Source organism: Equus quagga, chromosome 4 (genome assembly GCF_021613505.1).
Source record: "Equus quagga isolate Etosha38 chromosome 4, UCLA_HA_Equagga_1.0, whole genome shotgun sequence".
NCBI classification, from domain to species: domain Eukaryota; kingdom Metazoa; phylum Chordata; class Mammalia; order Perissodactyla; family Equidae; genus Equus; species Equus quagga.
The window spans coordinates 135706686-135721738 of NC_060270.1; the positions used below are offsets into that span (position 1 = coordinate 135706686).

At 39.2% G+C, this 15053-nt stretch overlaps 1 protein-coding gene across 4 annotated transcripts in view; it reads left to right on the plus strand.

The window, feature by feature from the left end:
* Window positions 1-1739: 1739 nt before the first annotated feature.
* SGO2 (shugoshin 2) overlaps window positions 1740-15053 on the plus strand; it is a 28549-nt gene continuing 15235 nt past the window's right edge. The window contains exons 1-5 of one of the 4 annotated variants that reach the window (XM_046657737.1): window positions 1740-1813; window positions 4776-4910; window positions 6861-7036; window positions 7887-7964; window positions 14961-15046. In XM_046657737.1, the coding sequence (XP_046513693.1) occupies window position 1813; window positions 4776-4910; window positions 6861-7036; window positions 7887-7964; window positions 14961-15046 (476 nt within the window). In that variant the 5' untranslated portion in view covers window positions 1740-1812. Of the gene's footprint in view, window positions 1814-2026; window positions 2179-4775; window positions 4911-6860; window positions 7037-7886; window positions 7965-14960; window positions 15047-15053 lie in introns of those variants that run through there. The other 3 variants (XM_046657736.1, XM_046657738.1, XM_046657739.1) reach the window with 3 other exon arrangements.

Here is a 15053-nt window from a genome sequence, read left to right on the forward strand (position 1 = left end):
TATAGATAAGGAGCTTGTAACAAAGAACACACAGCTAACGTGTGCTCAAGACACAACTAACTGTATCTTCACACTCCTTGTTCAAGGTTCCTGCCTCTATGCATTATACCAAGAGGCAAATGATCAGAAAGCAAGCTAAGATTAGGTTAAATTCAGCTTAATTAATTATACATTTTAGGTTTATGGTCATGTATGTTGAGAACTTACATTGTCAAAAACATTTTACAATTCACAAAACACTTGGTTCTTTAAATACTCTGAGATAAGATAATCAGCACTTTTTAAAAAGAGGTGTTGGTATTCATGTCTTGATAAATTTTTTTGACATCTCTCCTACCTCTGAATTCTGTTTCCCTTTTCTATTTGTTTTAGTTTTGAAATTGTAGCTACAAAATGAATCAGGAAGAAAGTAATATTAATGTACTTGAATAAAAGGGTCTGTTTATGGAAACCATCATAAAAATATTTTGGATGCTGTTATTAACATCCATTTTACAAATGAGGAAACAGAAGCTAAGAGAGATTGAGCAACTTGGTCAAGATTAAATAACCACTAAATGGCAGAGTCATGGCATGGTTCATTTGAAAAAACATATATATTGAGCATTTAATGTGTCAGGCTGGGTAAACAATATATGGTGCTAGTTAACCTCTAGATAACCAGAAATTTCTATAACCAGTATATTACATTCTAAACCAGTATCACTGAAGTTTTTACTGTACCATGCACTGTAATTTTAGCAGCTGGCTAATCAGTAAATAGTTTTCTACATACACAAGATTCACATAGCCAGATCTCTTTGGAGACCGATCTTGAAATATATTAGACTAAAAGGTTTAACTCAAAATCATGTTTTGCATCATTTGTCTAGATTCTCTAAAGTAAAATGGAAAGTTGTGATTCTCGAATGTCCCCAAATGAACAAAACATCGACAAGAATATGAAGTTGACTGTATCACTGTATAATCAACTATTAAAACCTAAATGTAACGAGCTATTTTCATTTTCAGTCTAATGGCATACAAAGAGGAAATTTTACTCTCTGTATTGTTTCTCCAAATTCTTTGTATAGATTATGAAAGTCATTTGTGAAAGGAAACTCAGATAACTGACTTGGAACATAAAGTGAATGATATATATATACGTTTATATATATATATATATTTTTATGTAGTTGTGTATAACGGAAAATGTCATACTTCTATATAAAGCTAAAACAGACCATTAGTACAGACCTAAACATTGATGAGATAGAATTTTCAATCAAATTTCATTCCTGCTTTTCCCTCAGAAAGTTAAAAGCGGGGAGAGCTTTTAAGTGAAAACTATATAATGGTGCCAGCATCATAATGCAAAGATGCAAAGAATGCAAAGATGCAGAAGAAATGATAAGATGTGGGCGGGCCCTCTCACAGTAACGTCATAAACAACAAAAACTTTCCAACAGACTTCAGGTGGCTGTCAAGGCTTTTAGACCTCTGACTGATAAAGGCAGTTTCGTCAAAGGAGAGTTTCCTTTTTCACCTAAGCATCAGGAGACAGCACCACGGCGCCCGCTCGCAGCCACAACTGGCCCGTTTCACCCAGCGGACGGCACCCTGGCTCTCCTGGCCACGCCCGCTCCTGTCGCTCGCGGCGAGGTCCCGCCCCTTCCGCTCCCACTTCCTCTACCCGCGCGCCTTTGCGCCGCCTTCTCAGGACCTGATTGGCTGAGGCGGCAACCGCTAACGGCTGAGGAGTTTAAACCCAAGCCTGGGCCGCGGGCGCCGAGCTCCGGGAGCAGGTGCTGGTCCCCGCCACGCTGAAAAAGCAGTAAGTCGGTGACCTGTCACGTTGGGCGTGGCCGCCCTCTGTCTGGCGGGATGCGGGCCTCTCCCGGGCCGAACCTCCGGGCGCTGCCGCCCCAGGTCTCCGGTCCGCCGAGCCCCGCCGGCCCGCGGCCCCGCCCACTCTCCGCCTGCGGTGTTCCGGTCCGCGGCCGAGGGCTCGCCGGGGGAGTCCCTGGTTCGGGTCTAAGTCGCTGCTTTTTGTTGCTGAGATTTGAGCGCCCAGCTGGGGACTGGGGGAGGGGGCGAGCCGCCAGATAGAAGGTCAGCTCCTTGAAGGAAGGGAGCTCTGTCTTGTGACTGCTCTGCTTCATGCTTTTACCGCGATATCTAGCTCCTTGTGAGCGCTCAGTAAGTACCTGCGGAATGAACCTTAGAGACTGCCTTCCCACGTTCTTGAGGGAGCCCTCGCCTTTGGAGCGCTCATCCAGAAGGGAGGCTGGCTGAAGGCGAAGGGGTGATGGAAGCCTGGGAAGAACTTAGAACTTGAACTGGGTCTTGATGTACAAGTAGGGTTTCGTTAGGGAATAGGGACGATGCTTTTTCTAGATGAGGGATGCAATTCGGGAGGGTTGGATGTGGAACTATTTCTGATTTAGAGATAGCCGAGATGCTGGCCGGACAAGAGCTACGGAATACCAATAAATAGGCCTTATTAGTGTTGACTATGTGCCAGGGCCTGTACCAGGCACTATACATACATTGGCTCATTTAGTCCCTGCTACGCGATGCCCTTATTTTCTATCATTTTTTAAGTCTGGAAATTGAGACTTAGAGATGTTACGATCACATAGCTGTGAAATGTTGGAACTGGGACTCCTATACAGTCCCAACCACTGTTTATAATACCTCAATCTCTATATGGCAAGTCACACTGGAATGGTACTCCAAGGGCCTGGCTTTGGCTCATAAAGCCTTACTTGGTGAGGTTGTTAATGTGCAGGGTAACCGGGCAGTGTTAAGGAAGACTTTCTGACTTCTAACTTGAAGATTTGGGGGGTGATTGTTGGTGTCATTTATTAAGTAAGGGAACTAAGAACCAACATATTGGGGAGGGCAGTTCAGCTGGGATTTCCTAATTAGTGAAATGAGATTTGATCTTCCTGACAAGATTTTTTGGGAAATGGACTAGATTTCTATGGATCTTTTTCAGGTGTGTGAGATGCAACAGGTTGCATGGAGTTTCTGTGTGTGCCTGTGTTCTGTTATCTATAGAATAGATGGAGATCAAAGTTTCTTTTTGGCAAAGCTTTTAGAAGCATTGAACCTTAATCCTGGAAGGTTCCTAGTTTAACTTCTTCCCCATTGCAGAAATTTCTTCTAAAACCATCCTTCTGTTATTTGCTTGACATCTCACAACATCTGTTCAACACTTGAAAAGGAGGTTCATTCCAGTATTGGGCAGTTTTTACTACTTGAAATTTCTTTCATTTATCCTTAGGCATTTCTTCAACACATGTTTATTCAGTAGCTGCTATGTGCCAGGCACTCTTCTGGGCACTGAGGGTACAGCTGGAAACAAACTTGACAAAAATCCGTGCCCTCACGGAACTTAAATTTTAGTAGGAGAAGAAAGACAATAAATTAAATAAGGAAATTATGCAATTTTATCTTAGACATTGATAAGTCAATGTCAAAAAATAAAATAGCAAGTGAAATGATGTCAGGTGCGCAATTTTAAATCGTTTGGTCTGGGAAGGCCCACTAGGAAAGTGGCATTTGAGCAAAGACTTAAAGGCAGTGAGCAAAGCCAGTGGTTATTTGAAGGAAGAGTTGGTACAAAAGAAAAAAAGGAATACAGAGGTTCTGCAGTGGGAGCATCCCGAGGTGGAAAGGGTGGCTGGAGCTTAGTGAGGAGAAGGAAGAGTAGTGAAGAGGTCAGAGAGGTACTGATAAGAACTGGGGAAGGAGAGAGTGTCAAATTGTGTAGTACCTTCTAGGCCGTTGTAAGGATTATGACTCTACTCTTGAGTGAGCTGGAAAACCACTGGAGGGTTTTTAACAGAGGAGTGACATGAATTTACTTAAGTTTTAAAAGGATCATTTTGGTTATTGGGTTGAGAATAGATACTAGGGGAGAAGATGGGAGCAGGGACACCATTTAGGTTGCTGTAGCAAATGACATACATGAGAGAGAATGGCACCTGGATCAGAGTGGTAGTGGTATAAATAGTGGTAAGTGATCCATATGGCTGTGTGGTGAAAGCTGGGCCAGCATGACTGATGATAGAGTGGATATGGGATGTGAGAGAAAGAGGCTTCTAACCTAAGCACTTGGAAGGATAGAGTTGCCATTAAGTGAGCTAAAGGGAGAATGTTTGGGTCGGGGGAGTTTAGAACCTGCTAAAATTGAGATGCATCTTAGAGGTCCAAGTTGGAGATGAGGAGTAGGCAATTGGATGAGTAAGTCTGGAGTTGATGGGGAGTATAAATTTACAAGTCATCAGCATTTAGGTTTAAAAGCCAGGACACTGGATGATAGCCCCCAAGGGAGTATATGTAGATAGAAAAGAGATGAGGCTAAAGGTCTGAGAACTGGGGCACTCTAATGTAAGAGGTTAGAGAGCTGAAGAATAACCAACAAAAGAGATTTCGAAGAAATGGTCAATGAGGCAGGACAGTAGGGTGTTTTGGGAGCCAACTGAAGATAGTATTTCAGAGAGAGAATGATCTGATATTAAATACTACTCAGAGATGAAATAAAACGAGAACTGGGCCTCGACTGCTGTATTTGATTTAGCAACATGGCAATTTGGTGACCTTAATGGTCAATTTCCATACAGTAGTGGTAAGAGCAAAAACTTGGTTGACTTTGCAAATGCTTATGTACAGACAAAATATATTATTTAAGTCATGATTGTTACTTTGTAGAATATATTTATCAGTTCTTTTTTCTTTTATTAATCAATACTATGGTTTCTTTCTTTCTTTTTTTTTTCCCACTTCAGTGATGGAGTACCCAGTGTTGGAAACTGGCTCACTTTTTACCTCAGGAGTCAAGAGACATGTGAAAGAAAAAAGAATTTCAAAGCCTGCTAAGTTGAATGTTTCTCTTGCTTCCAAAATCAAAACAAAAATAATAAGTAAGTGCTGTCAATTTTAAAGTATACTCACATTTTTAATTTCCCCTGGAGAATTAACATAGTATTTGGTACTTTATCAAGTATAGAATATGACTAAAATGACTGTTTTGTTAAATGAGGCATTTTTTCCCCATTCAATCCTTCATATCCACTTCAACTCCTATCAGTTGGGTGGTTATGATGATTTACTATCAGTCGTGACAGCTGAATTTTTTTTTTATTGAGTTCATAATAGTTAACATCAATGTGAGATTTCAGTTGCACATTATTTCTTGACTGTCACCACATAAGTGCTCCCCTTCACCCCCTGTGGCCCCCTGACCTCCTGTGCCCCCCCACCCCCTTCCCCTGGTGACAGCTGAATTTTCAGGAGTGAGGCTGGGGCCGCCTCCTCCTACACTGCAAAGAAAACACCAATGTGACATTTCTGGAGAAAGAGCTCAAAGAAGTGACAGGTTGTTGTTCTGGCATGCTGTAGCAATTGGATGATGGGTAAGAGAGGTGGTTGGCTCAGATAGGGTGCTGTAGTGGGTGATTTTATATGGCCAAAGCTCATCATGAGGGCACTGAGCACTTTGGAGATAGGATTTCATGGATTCTGGAACGAGGATGTCAGAAGGGCAAAAAAACGAGGTGGGAAAAACTCCCCAAGATAAATTTTCATTGCTTCTAAAAATTATCTCAAAGGTCATCTCCACCTTAGCAGGAGCCAGAGAAGTTTCCTGCTGATAGAGCACCTGTGAAGGGTAATTGTGTGTGCCTTGTGACATAGCCGAGCCTCCTGAGTATCTTTAAATCATAATGTTGCTCCTACCCGGGCCTCGAGGGCCGTACTAGGCCACCTCCTGTAGCAGCTGCTATTTCCTGTTCTCTTTGGCAGGACAACTGCACCCCCACTGTTATGAAGGAATATAGTGAGTTTGAGGAATGCAACAGGTAGTCCTAAACTGGTTCAAGTCTTTCCATTTCCCGTGTCACAGGTGGCTATCTGAAACTACTTTCTCTGTGCCAAAGATAAAGTGGTTTTTTTGGACCCTGTTTTTTAGATACCCAAACTTTCCATGAGTATTTAAAAAATATTATTACTTTTATAAACATATTTTACATACACTATACTTTTTTTCAGTGGAATATGGATTGAATAGTGGCATGTAAATCAAAATTAAGGAAATATAATTACACTAAGTGTACTGAGGGAACACACTATATTTAAGGTGAGTTTCACCAAGGAATTCACAATAAAATTTCTTTGCTAACAACAGAAAAGCATTTCTGATTGAAATTATCTTTACATAGTGCTTGTGAGGAGAAGAGGTCAAATTTAGATTGCAGTAGATGCCTAAAAGTAAAAGGTAGGGTATTTGGAGTGAAGGTTGAAGATCCTGCAGGATTTAGCTGAGCTGTCCAATATTGTAGTAAGTATGCTCCCTTTCACTCAAGGTTTTGAAAAATGGACTTTGGGAGCATTAACTAATTTGTTCAATCCTGGAGCCACAGAAACTGGTTTTAAAATTTCTACAGATTGGCTGCCCTAATTCCTATGGGAGATCTCAGTTAGAGCTGCAGGATCCGCTTCTCCATTCTACCTCCTGGTCAAAGGTGCGGAGGAAGGTAGGGCAGCGTATCAAGATTTAGTCTTTGTGACTGATCTAATTACCCAGAATACCATGTCTCTGCTGGAGTCCTCTTATTCCCAGCTCTGTAGTCACAGACATTCTGCGTTCCTCACAACTCTTGTTTTTAATCTTCTATCTAGCTTTTATTTCTTCAGCTCCAAACTCTGGGTACATTTTTTTCAAAACTACATCTATATTGTCATTCTCTTCTTTTCCAACCTTTAGTTAAAAATTGTAAAGGGAAATACATTTTGCCTAAAATAATTTTATTAAGGAATCTGAAATTTTATTAAGGTGTAAGTTCAATATTAACTCTCTTAAAATCTTTTTACAGACAATTCTTCTATTTTCAAAATTTCTTTAAAGCACAACAACAGGGCGTTAGCTCAGGCTCTTAGTAGAGAGAAAGAGAATTCTCGAAGAATTACAACTGAAAAGATGCTATTGCAAAAAGAAGTGGAGAAACTGAATTTTGAGAACACATTCCTTCGCCTAAAGCTAAATAATTTGGTATGGAAACTGTATTGTGTTTGAATTCTGAATTATAACTAAAATCTTAACTATATTATTATAGAAGCTCTAAAAATGTATTTAAAATCTCTCATTGTTGTAAAAAATTGTTGGAAGAGTGTGCCATGTTAATGGACAGACTGTTACTGAGTAATAAAATTGGTGTCTTAAGTCTGCATTCTAGATATGTACTTGTGGCTCCACAAACCAGCACAATACCTTGATCAACATTTGATTGCTTATCATAAGCAAAGCTTGGTGCATTAGTACATTTTAAGGAGATGGGCATAGTTCTTCCAGTAGGTTGAAAGGAGGGAGTTCCTAGAGTGTATTCTCCTTTATCCCAGCATTTCACTGGCTGTAGCCAAATAGAATGAAGATTGTAGTCATTCCTTTTCCTTCCACCTTTCAACTCTCTCCACAGACAGGGCAGTAACAGCCAATGATTGGCTAGTCTGCAACTATAGATCTAATTCTCAAATGAGTGAACATGAATTTAAAATGGAAAAATGATCTACTAGAGGGTTTAAATTCGTGGAGCTGACAAACTATGTTCACTTGCTGTATGATGTGTTATTATGAGAAGATAGAAAAATGCTTGTAGGAAAATTTATGATTGATCGTTCAGAAGCATTCAAAATGTGTGTGTGTGTATATGTACGTGTCTGTGTGGCTGTTTGGACTGTACAGTGTAGTACCTTCTTAGCTCAATGTGGTCTTAATTTTTAGTTCAATGTGATCTCGATTATTTTCTAAGTCTTCTCAGCTGATGATATTCATAAAGATATGGTATAATAAACTCCATATCTTAATTGATTAAAAGGAGTCTTTCTGTATTTTATATATGCAGAATAAGAAGCTTATAGAAATAGAAGCACTCATGAACAATAACTTGATAACCGCAATTGAAATGAGCACGCTTTCTGAGGTAAGTAAAATTTGTGTGTAAGTGGTATAGTTTTTTAACATTAGTGAGGATATTTGAGATTAAATAGCATCAAAGTTAGAGATTCATATCTTATACTTTGTGCAAAGGAAAGACAATAATATCAATTTTAACTGGCGAACAGCACATTATCATTTAGTATAGTCCATTATTGAAATTATTATATAAAAATTAGATTTTGATTAAAAGTAACATTTGCTCAGTGGAATGTAATAACCCCTAGACAGACTAGAAAACATAAAAGATATTAGTAGAAAGGTAGTATTTCAAATTAGGAAAGAATTTGCTTTATTAAAAAAAGATAGACACAGAAAACTATTTGGAGAAAAACAGAGTCAGAGCCTACTTTATACCACTCTCTAAAATAAATGTAAAAAGGGAAATCGTATAAAATGAGGAGAAAATGTAAATGAAAAGGTAGGAGAGGCCTTTCTATACCTGGAAACAAAGATAGAAACCATAAAGGAAGGTCTTGGTGGATTTTCTCAGAAAAAAATTTTTTAGAAGGCTAAAAATCATAAAAATAAAAGGTAAATGACAGACTAGGAAAATTAAACATATGAGCAGAAAGAAAGAAGGACTAAGTGTTAATGAATTTAACTCAAGCATCTAAAGAGGAAAATTAATTGTTGTGAAGGAATGGCTAATGAGAAGGCAAAATATACATAATAGATAAACTGAAGAAAGTTAGTGAAGTCGAAGTTTTACATCCATTTCTTGATAGATTCTGGAGACAGTTAGTGCTCCAGAGGGTGGCTTTGGAATGGGATTGCCTGTGTTTAGATCCCAGCTCTGCTACTTCCTGCTTCTATGACTTTGGCCTTGAACTCTGAACCTTAGTGTCCTTCTCTGCGTGGTGTGGATAATGGTAGCCTATCTACAAAGAGTTATTGTAAGAGTTAAATGTGGCTAGCGTGTGTCCTGAAAGTAGGAAGAGTGTGATAAATGCTAGCTAGCATAGCTTTTATTGTATGTGTATTTTCCTGTGTTTTCTAAATTCTCTGCAAACCTCTGCTTTTAAAAACTTTTTAAGGTCATTTATAAGGCTCTTAAGTGCAGTCTTTGTGGTAAGAAGATATGAACTCTTTCAACCTATGTGGTCAGTGTTTAGCTCCTTTGTCATAATTTTTATAAAAGCTAGCCAAAGAAGAGGTACTTTATGGTCTAACTTAGTTGACATTTGGATGAAGAGAGGATTTGTGTAAATGTCCCTGTGGAATAGTGTTCAGGGGGTGTAGCTACTAGCATTATAATGTGAGACCTAGGATAACCGGTGAGCAGAGGTGTGCCTTGTGCCTTTGGCACCCTCTAAGGAGAAGAGACGCTTTTCACTGGAGGGGTGGGTGGGGGGAGGCGGGGGAGGGCCTCTGTTTTGCCGATCATCTCACAGGGCAGAATTGAATTGCCCTGAGTAAATTAGTAAGACCAGAATCAGATACAGCATTGGGGAATGTAGAGTCCGTATAGGAATTGACTTGGAGAGTAAGAGGGAAAAGCTCATTGGCAAGATGTGGGAGGAGGGTCAGATCACTGATAGCTCGAGGAACTTTGGAGAACAGCTAGCCCTAAAAACTTGCTCAACGGTCTGTTGTGAGTTAGGTGATGTGAAGTTCCTTCCCTCTGTTGGTTCTTTAAAAAAATCTTTAGTAAAGTCAACATTGTTCCCAGATGTATTTTGTGTGGCTCTCTTTGGAGAACTCAGAGAGAGCTGAGATCAGCATCTGGATTTAGGAAAAGTGAAAAACAGCAGATGCAGAAGCTGGAGGATGAAGGCACATCATACAACTTTGGTGTCCACTTTCTTGGACTTATTATTTAACAGACTAACTTTTGCATATCAAGTTTCACAATTGCTTCTCTTTTTACTTGAGCGGGGAGGGTGGTGGATAATATGGACATGTAGTTCTAATACCAAAACAGTATAAAGACGTGTAGAATGACGTCTCACATAATTCTGTTCTGCCTCCAGCTACTTTCTTCTCTATTCTCCTCTCTTCTCCCCACGCCTCATGCAGGTTACTACTTTTGTTTGTTTCTTTATATAAAAACAAACAAACATGTAAATATTTTCTTAATTTTCTTTGTTACACGAAAGATAACATACTATACCAACTGCTCTATGGCTTACTTTTTTTATGTGACATATCTTGAAGGAAGAGCTCTCCATAGGATTACAGGGAATGCTTCCTCCTTCTTTCTTAGTGCTGCTGAGGATGGATCTAGAGTGGACTTCTAGCTCATTTAACTAGGCTCCTGTTGTTGGACACTTGGGTTGTCTTTTGCTGTTGGCTTGATGTTGGTGTAGATTGCCTTTTCCTCTTGTGTTATTAATTTTTTTCCTCCCTTCTGGATTATTCCCATCAGGATGCAAAAATGTTATCTCCCATCTTGAAAGAAAGAAAGAAAGAAAGAGAACAAAACTAAAACCTCTTACTCCACTTACACCCCTTGCCCCCAGCTATACTATCTCATTTTTCGTCTTAGCTTTACAGCGCAATTCTTTTTTTTTTTTAAGATTTTTTATTTTTTCCTTTTTCTCCCCAAACCCCCCCAGTACATAGTTGTATATTCTTCGTTGTGGGTCTTTCTAGTTGTGGCATGTGGGACGCTGCCTCAGCGTGGTTCGATAAGCAGTAGCCATGTCCGCGCCCAGGATTTGAAACAACGAAACACGGGGCCACCTGCAGCGGAGCGTGTGAACTTAACCACTTGGCCACGGGGCCAGCCCCTAAAGCGCAATTCTTTGAGAGAACTGTTCAGTGTCTGCAGTTTCTCTTGAAATTGCACCAATTGGGTTTTTACCACCACTCTGTTAAAACCACTTTTCTGAAAATTGATCTCCACTGTTACCAGAACCTCTGGATATTTCTTGGTCCTTATGTTATCGCCACATGACTTTTAGGATACTACACTCTCCTGAGTTTCTTCGTACCTTTCTGACTGTTCTTTTTTGGTCTGTTTGCTGGTTCCTCTTTATTTTCCTGACTGCTAAATTTTGGGTACCCCAGGACTCAGTTCTTGGACCTCTCTCTTCTATCTACCCTAGTTCCCTAAATGATTTCATCCAGTCTTCTGGTTTTAATTGCTATTAAATACTGATGACTCCCCAGTTTGCATCTCCAGCCTGGCCATCTCTGAACTCCAGACAGTACATATCCAGCTACCTACTTGGCATTGCTATTTGGATGTCTAAGTGGCATCTTAAATTTCACATTTGCCACCAAACCAGTTCCTTTTGGGGTCTTCACCTCAGGTAATTACACTTCTATTTTGCTATCTTTTCCTCACACCCCATATCTGATCCTTTAGCAGATTCTTTTAGTGCTGCCTTAAAAATCAGTCTGGAATTCTATCACTTCTCACAGCCCTCGCTTTCACCACTCATCTGAGTCACCGTGATCTCTTCCCTGAATTATCGTAGTAGCATGCCAGCTGGGGCTGCTTGCTTCTGCCCTTGCCCCTCTCTGTTCTCTTCTCAGCATAGCAGCCAGAGTGATCCTGTTAAAATGTAGTTTCTGCTTAAAGCCCTCCAGTGGCTTCCCATCTCGTCCACTGCCCAGTATTGTCTGAAAACCGAAACTCTTGTTCTTTCTCTCCCCTCATCTACTACTCGCCTTCCTGCTCTTTAACATCTTCTGTACGCAGGCTTTCCCCTGCTCCCTCTAACACAGGCAAGCTGCCCTCCCAGGGCCTTGGACTTGTTCTTCCTTCACATGGCCAGTTCCCTGGCTTGCTTCAGAGCATCATTCAGAAGTCACTTTGGTGAAGCCTTCCCTGGCAACCTTGCATGAATCTGAATCCTTCCCCACTCCTGTCCCAGTGTTTCATGTTCTGCTTCCCTGCTTTAATTTTTCTCCTTAGCACTTAACACTATATAACATATAATTTTACTTGTTATGTGTTTGTCCCCCCAGAATATAAGCTTCTTGAGTACAGGATTTTTGTCTGTACCACAACAATGTCTAGAACATGGTAGAATGCAATAAATACTCTTAAAATGTTGTATAGTGTTTCCCCATTAAGAACGATACTTGTGTGTATGTGCTTTTTTAAGGATGAGGTCCATATTTATCCTGTAATACTTGTGTTATTGAGCTTTTAAAATAAAAAATAGTGATAAATAATGTAAAAATACCTTTTTAGCACTTACGGTGATGATCATGTGGTCTCTCTTTTTAGGAGTATTAATATGACTTATTTTAGTAGCTTTGCTAATTTTGCATTTCTAAAATAAATGTCAGAAATGACCTATTATTCTTTTGATGTGCTACTGAATTCTTTTGGCTAGTATTTCGTTCGGGAATTTTTTACTGTTATTCATAAGTGAGGTTTCTTTGAGGTTTTCTTTTTGTATAGTCTTTAGGCATTGATAAAAATGTTGTATATATATTAAACTCATAAAAAGAATTTGGGTGTTTTCCTTTTCCTGTGCTCTGGAAAAATGATATAGTGTTAGAATTATTTTTTCTTTAAAGGTTTGGTAGAATTCTCTTGTGAAACCATCTGGATCTGGGTCTTTCTTGGTGGGAATGGTAGCTCTTTGTTAACTTTATTTCTTCTAGGTATGTTGTTTTGCTTAGGAAAATTTCTTTCTATCGTTTGTGGTCAGTTTTATTGAACTATATTTCCTTAGAAAATTATCCATCTTATCTGTGTTTTCAAACTGATTTGCATCGAGTTGGCCCAAGTAGTTTGTTATTTTTTTAATTTTGTCTGTGTTGTATATTCCTTCAGTTGACTAATTTTGTGTATTTGGGCTTTTCTCTGTTTTTTTTTTTTCCCCACTAGGTGGTTGTGGTTTTTCTATTTTTATTCTTTTAAAAGAATCATCTTTTGTATTTAATTTTGAGTTCTACTATTTTGGTGTTTCAAACTTATTAGTTTTTGCTTTTTTCTTTAGTGAGAAGTCCTTTCTTCTGCTTTTCTGTGCTTTATTTTATTGTTACTTTTCTAACTTTGAGTCAGATGCTTATTTATTTTTTATTCTTTCTTTACTCTGTGGGTAAGGTGTCATTTCTCTCTTAGTGCTCTCAAGATTTTTGTCTTTGTCTTTAGTTTTGAGAAGTTTGGTTAGGATGTGTCTTGGCATAATTTCTTTGGGTTTATCCTTTTTGAAGTTCACTCAGCTTGAATATGCAGGTTGATTTCTTTTGCCAAGTTTGGAACATTCTCAGCCATTATTTCCCCACAACTTTTTTGGCCCCACCCCCCTTCTTGCCTTCTGGGACTCGGGTGACGTGAATGTTGTATCTTTTATCATAGTTCCACAAATCTCTGGCACTCTGTTTTTTCAGTCTCTTCTTTCTTGCTTAGGTGGGTACTTTATTGCTCTATCTTCAAGTTCACAGATTTTTTTTCCCTTTGTCCTCTCCATTTTGCTGTTGAGTTCAATGAGTTTTTAATTGATTTTGGTTATTGTATTTTTCAGTTCTAAGTTTCCATTTGGTTCTTCTTTACATCTTCTGTTTCTTTTCTGAGACTTTCTTTTTTTTCATGTGTTTTAAGCCTGTTAGTAATTGCTTTTTGAAGCATTTTTATGATAGTTGCTTTAAAATCCTTGTTAGATAATTCCAACATCTGTGTCATCTTGGTGTTGGTGGTCGTTGATTGTCTTTTCAAGTTGAAATTTAGGTTTTCCTAATTCTTGGTGTGATGAGTTACTTTTGATTAAATCTTAGACATTTTAGGTATTATATTATGAGACTCTGGATCTTATTTAAACCTTCTCTTTTAGCAGGCTTCCTATGACACCACGTGGTGATAAAGGGAAGTGCCACCTACTGCCAAGTGAAGGGTCAAAGTTTAAGTTCCCCACCCAGCCTCTGTTGACACCCTGGACACAGGGATGTCTCCTAACTGATGGGTGGGTTGGGAGTTCAGGCTGACACCACCGTGGCTGGGACAGCGAGTGACGCCTTGTTACTTTTATGGCTTCCAGGGACACCAGGGTGAAGGGGATAATGAAGGGGGAGGTTGTTACCATTGAAGAGTGGTGAAAATCCTGGCTCTCTACTAGACCTCTTCTCTCACCACCTTGGTGGAGAAGGAGAGGGGCTGCTTGTTGTTAGTGAGTGAGAATGGAGTCCAGAGTCTCCCTGTGCTCTCCCTGACATTGCTGGGTCAGTGCAGAGCTGCCCCAACTCTCCCTTTGGCCTTCGCTCACAGTGTCCCTGGTTTGGAAGAGAATTGCCTTGTTATAGCTTGGTGAGTGTGGAAGTTCAGGCTCTCTGTTTGGCTTTGCACCTTTGTCAAAAATTAGTTGACCAAATGTGTGTGCGTCTATATCTGGACTCTCTTCTATTTTATCAATCTATTTGTCTGTCTTTCTGCTACTACTGTACTATTTCAATTACCATAGCCCTCCAACTTTGTTCTTCCTTTTCAAAGTTGTTTTAGTTATTCTAGGTCCTTTGCATTTCCCTATGAATTTTGAAATCAGCCTGTCAATTTGGCCATACCCCTGTTTCTGTTACAGGTTAACACTGTAGTAGGAAAACATGGTTGCACGTTGCCCAGTTTTATGGTATTTATTTTCAAAGAGTGTCAGGTAATTTACAAAATATAGATAAGCAAAAATTTAAAAGATATATGAAAATCACCCAGACTTTGACTTTTAAAAGGTCATTTAAAAATAAGTGTTATGAAGTCCAATAATGTATTATATAATACATATGTAGACATGAGTGTATTGCACATATATGTAGAGATACTGTATATGTGCGGGTATGCACGTGTGTATTCATTCCTATTAGTAGTGATTATTAGAAGTGGTATAATTAGTAGTAATTATCTTTAGATGGCATGATTAAGGATGAACTGTGTTTAACCTTATCATCACATTATTCTCATTCAACTATTGAAGGCTAATGAAAGAATTGTTCTGTTACTATTGGTATCCTTGGTACTTTAATAACAAACATGATATAAGGAGATGAGAATTTTGTTCCTTTTCATCTTCTTTGTTCTTTTCAAAAATAGTTCCATCAGAGTTCCTTTCTGCTGCCAGCTAGCAAGAAGAAACGGGTTAGTAAACAGTGCAAGTTGATGCATCTTCCATTTGCAAGGTAATTG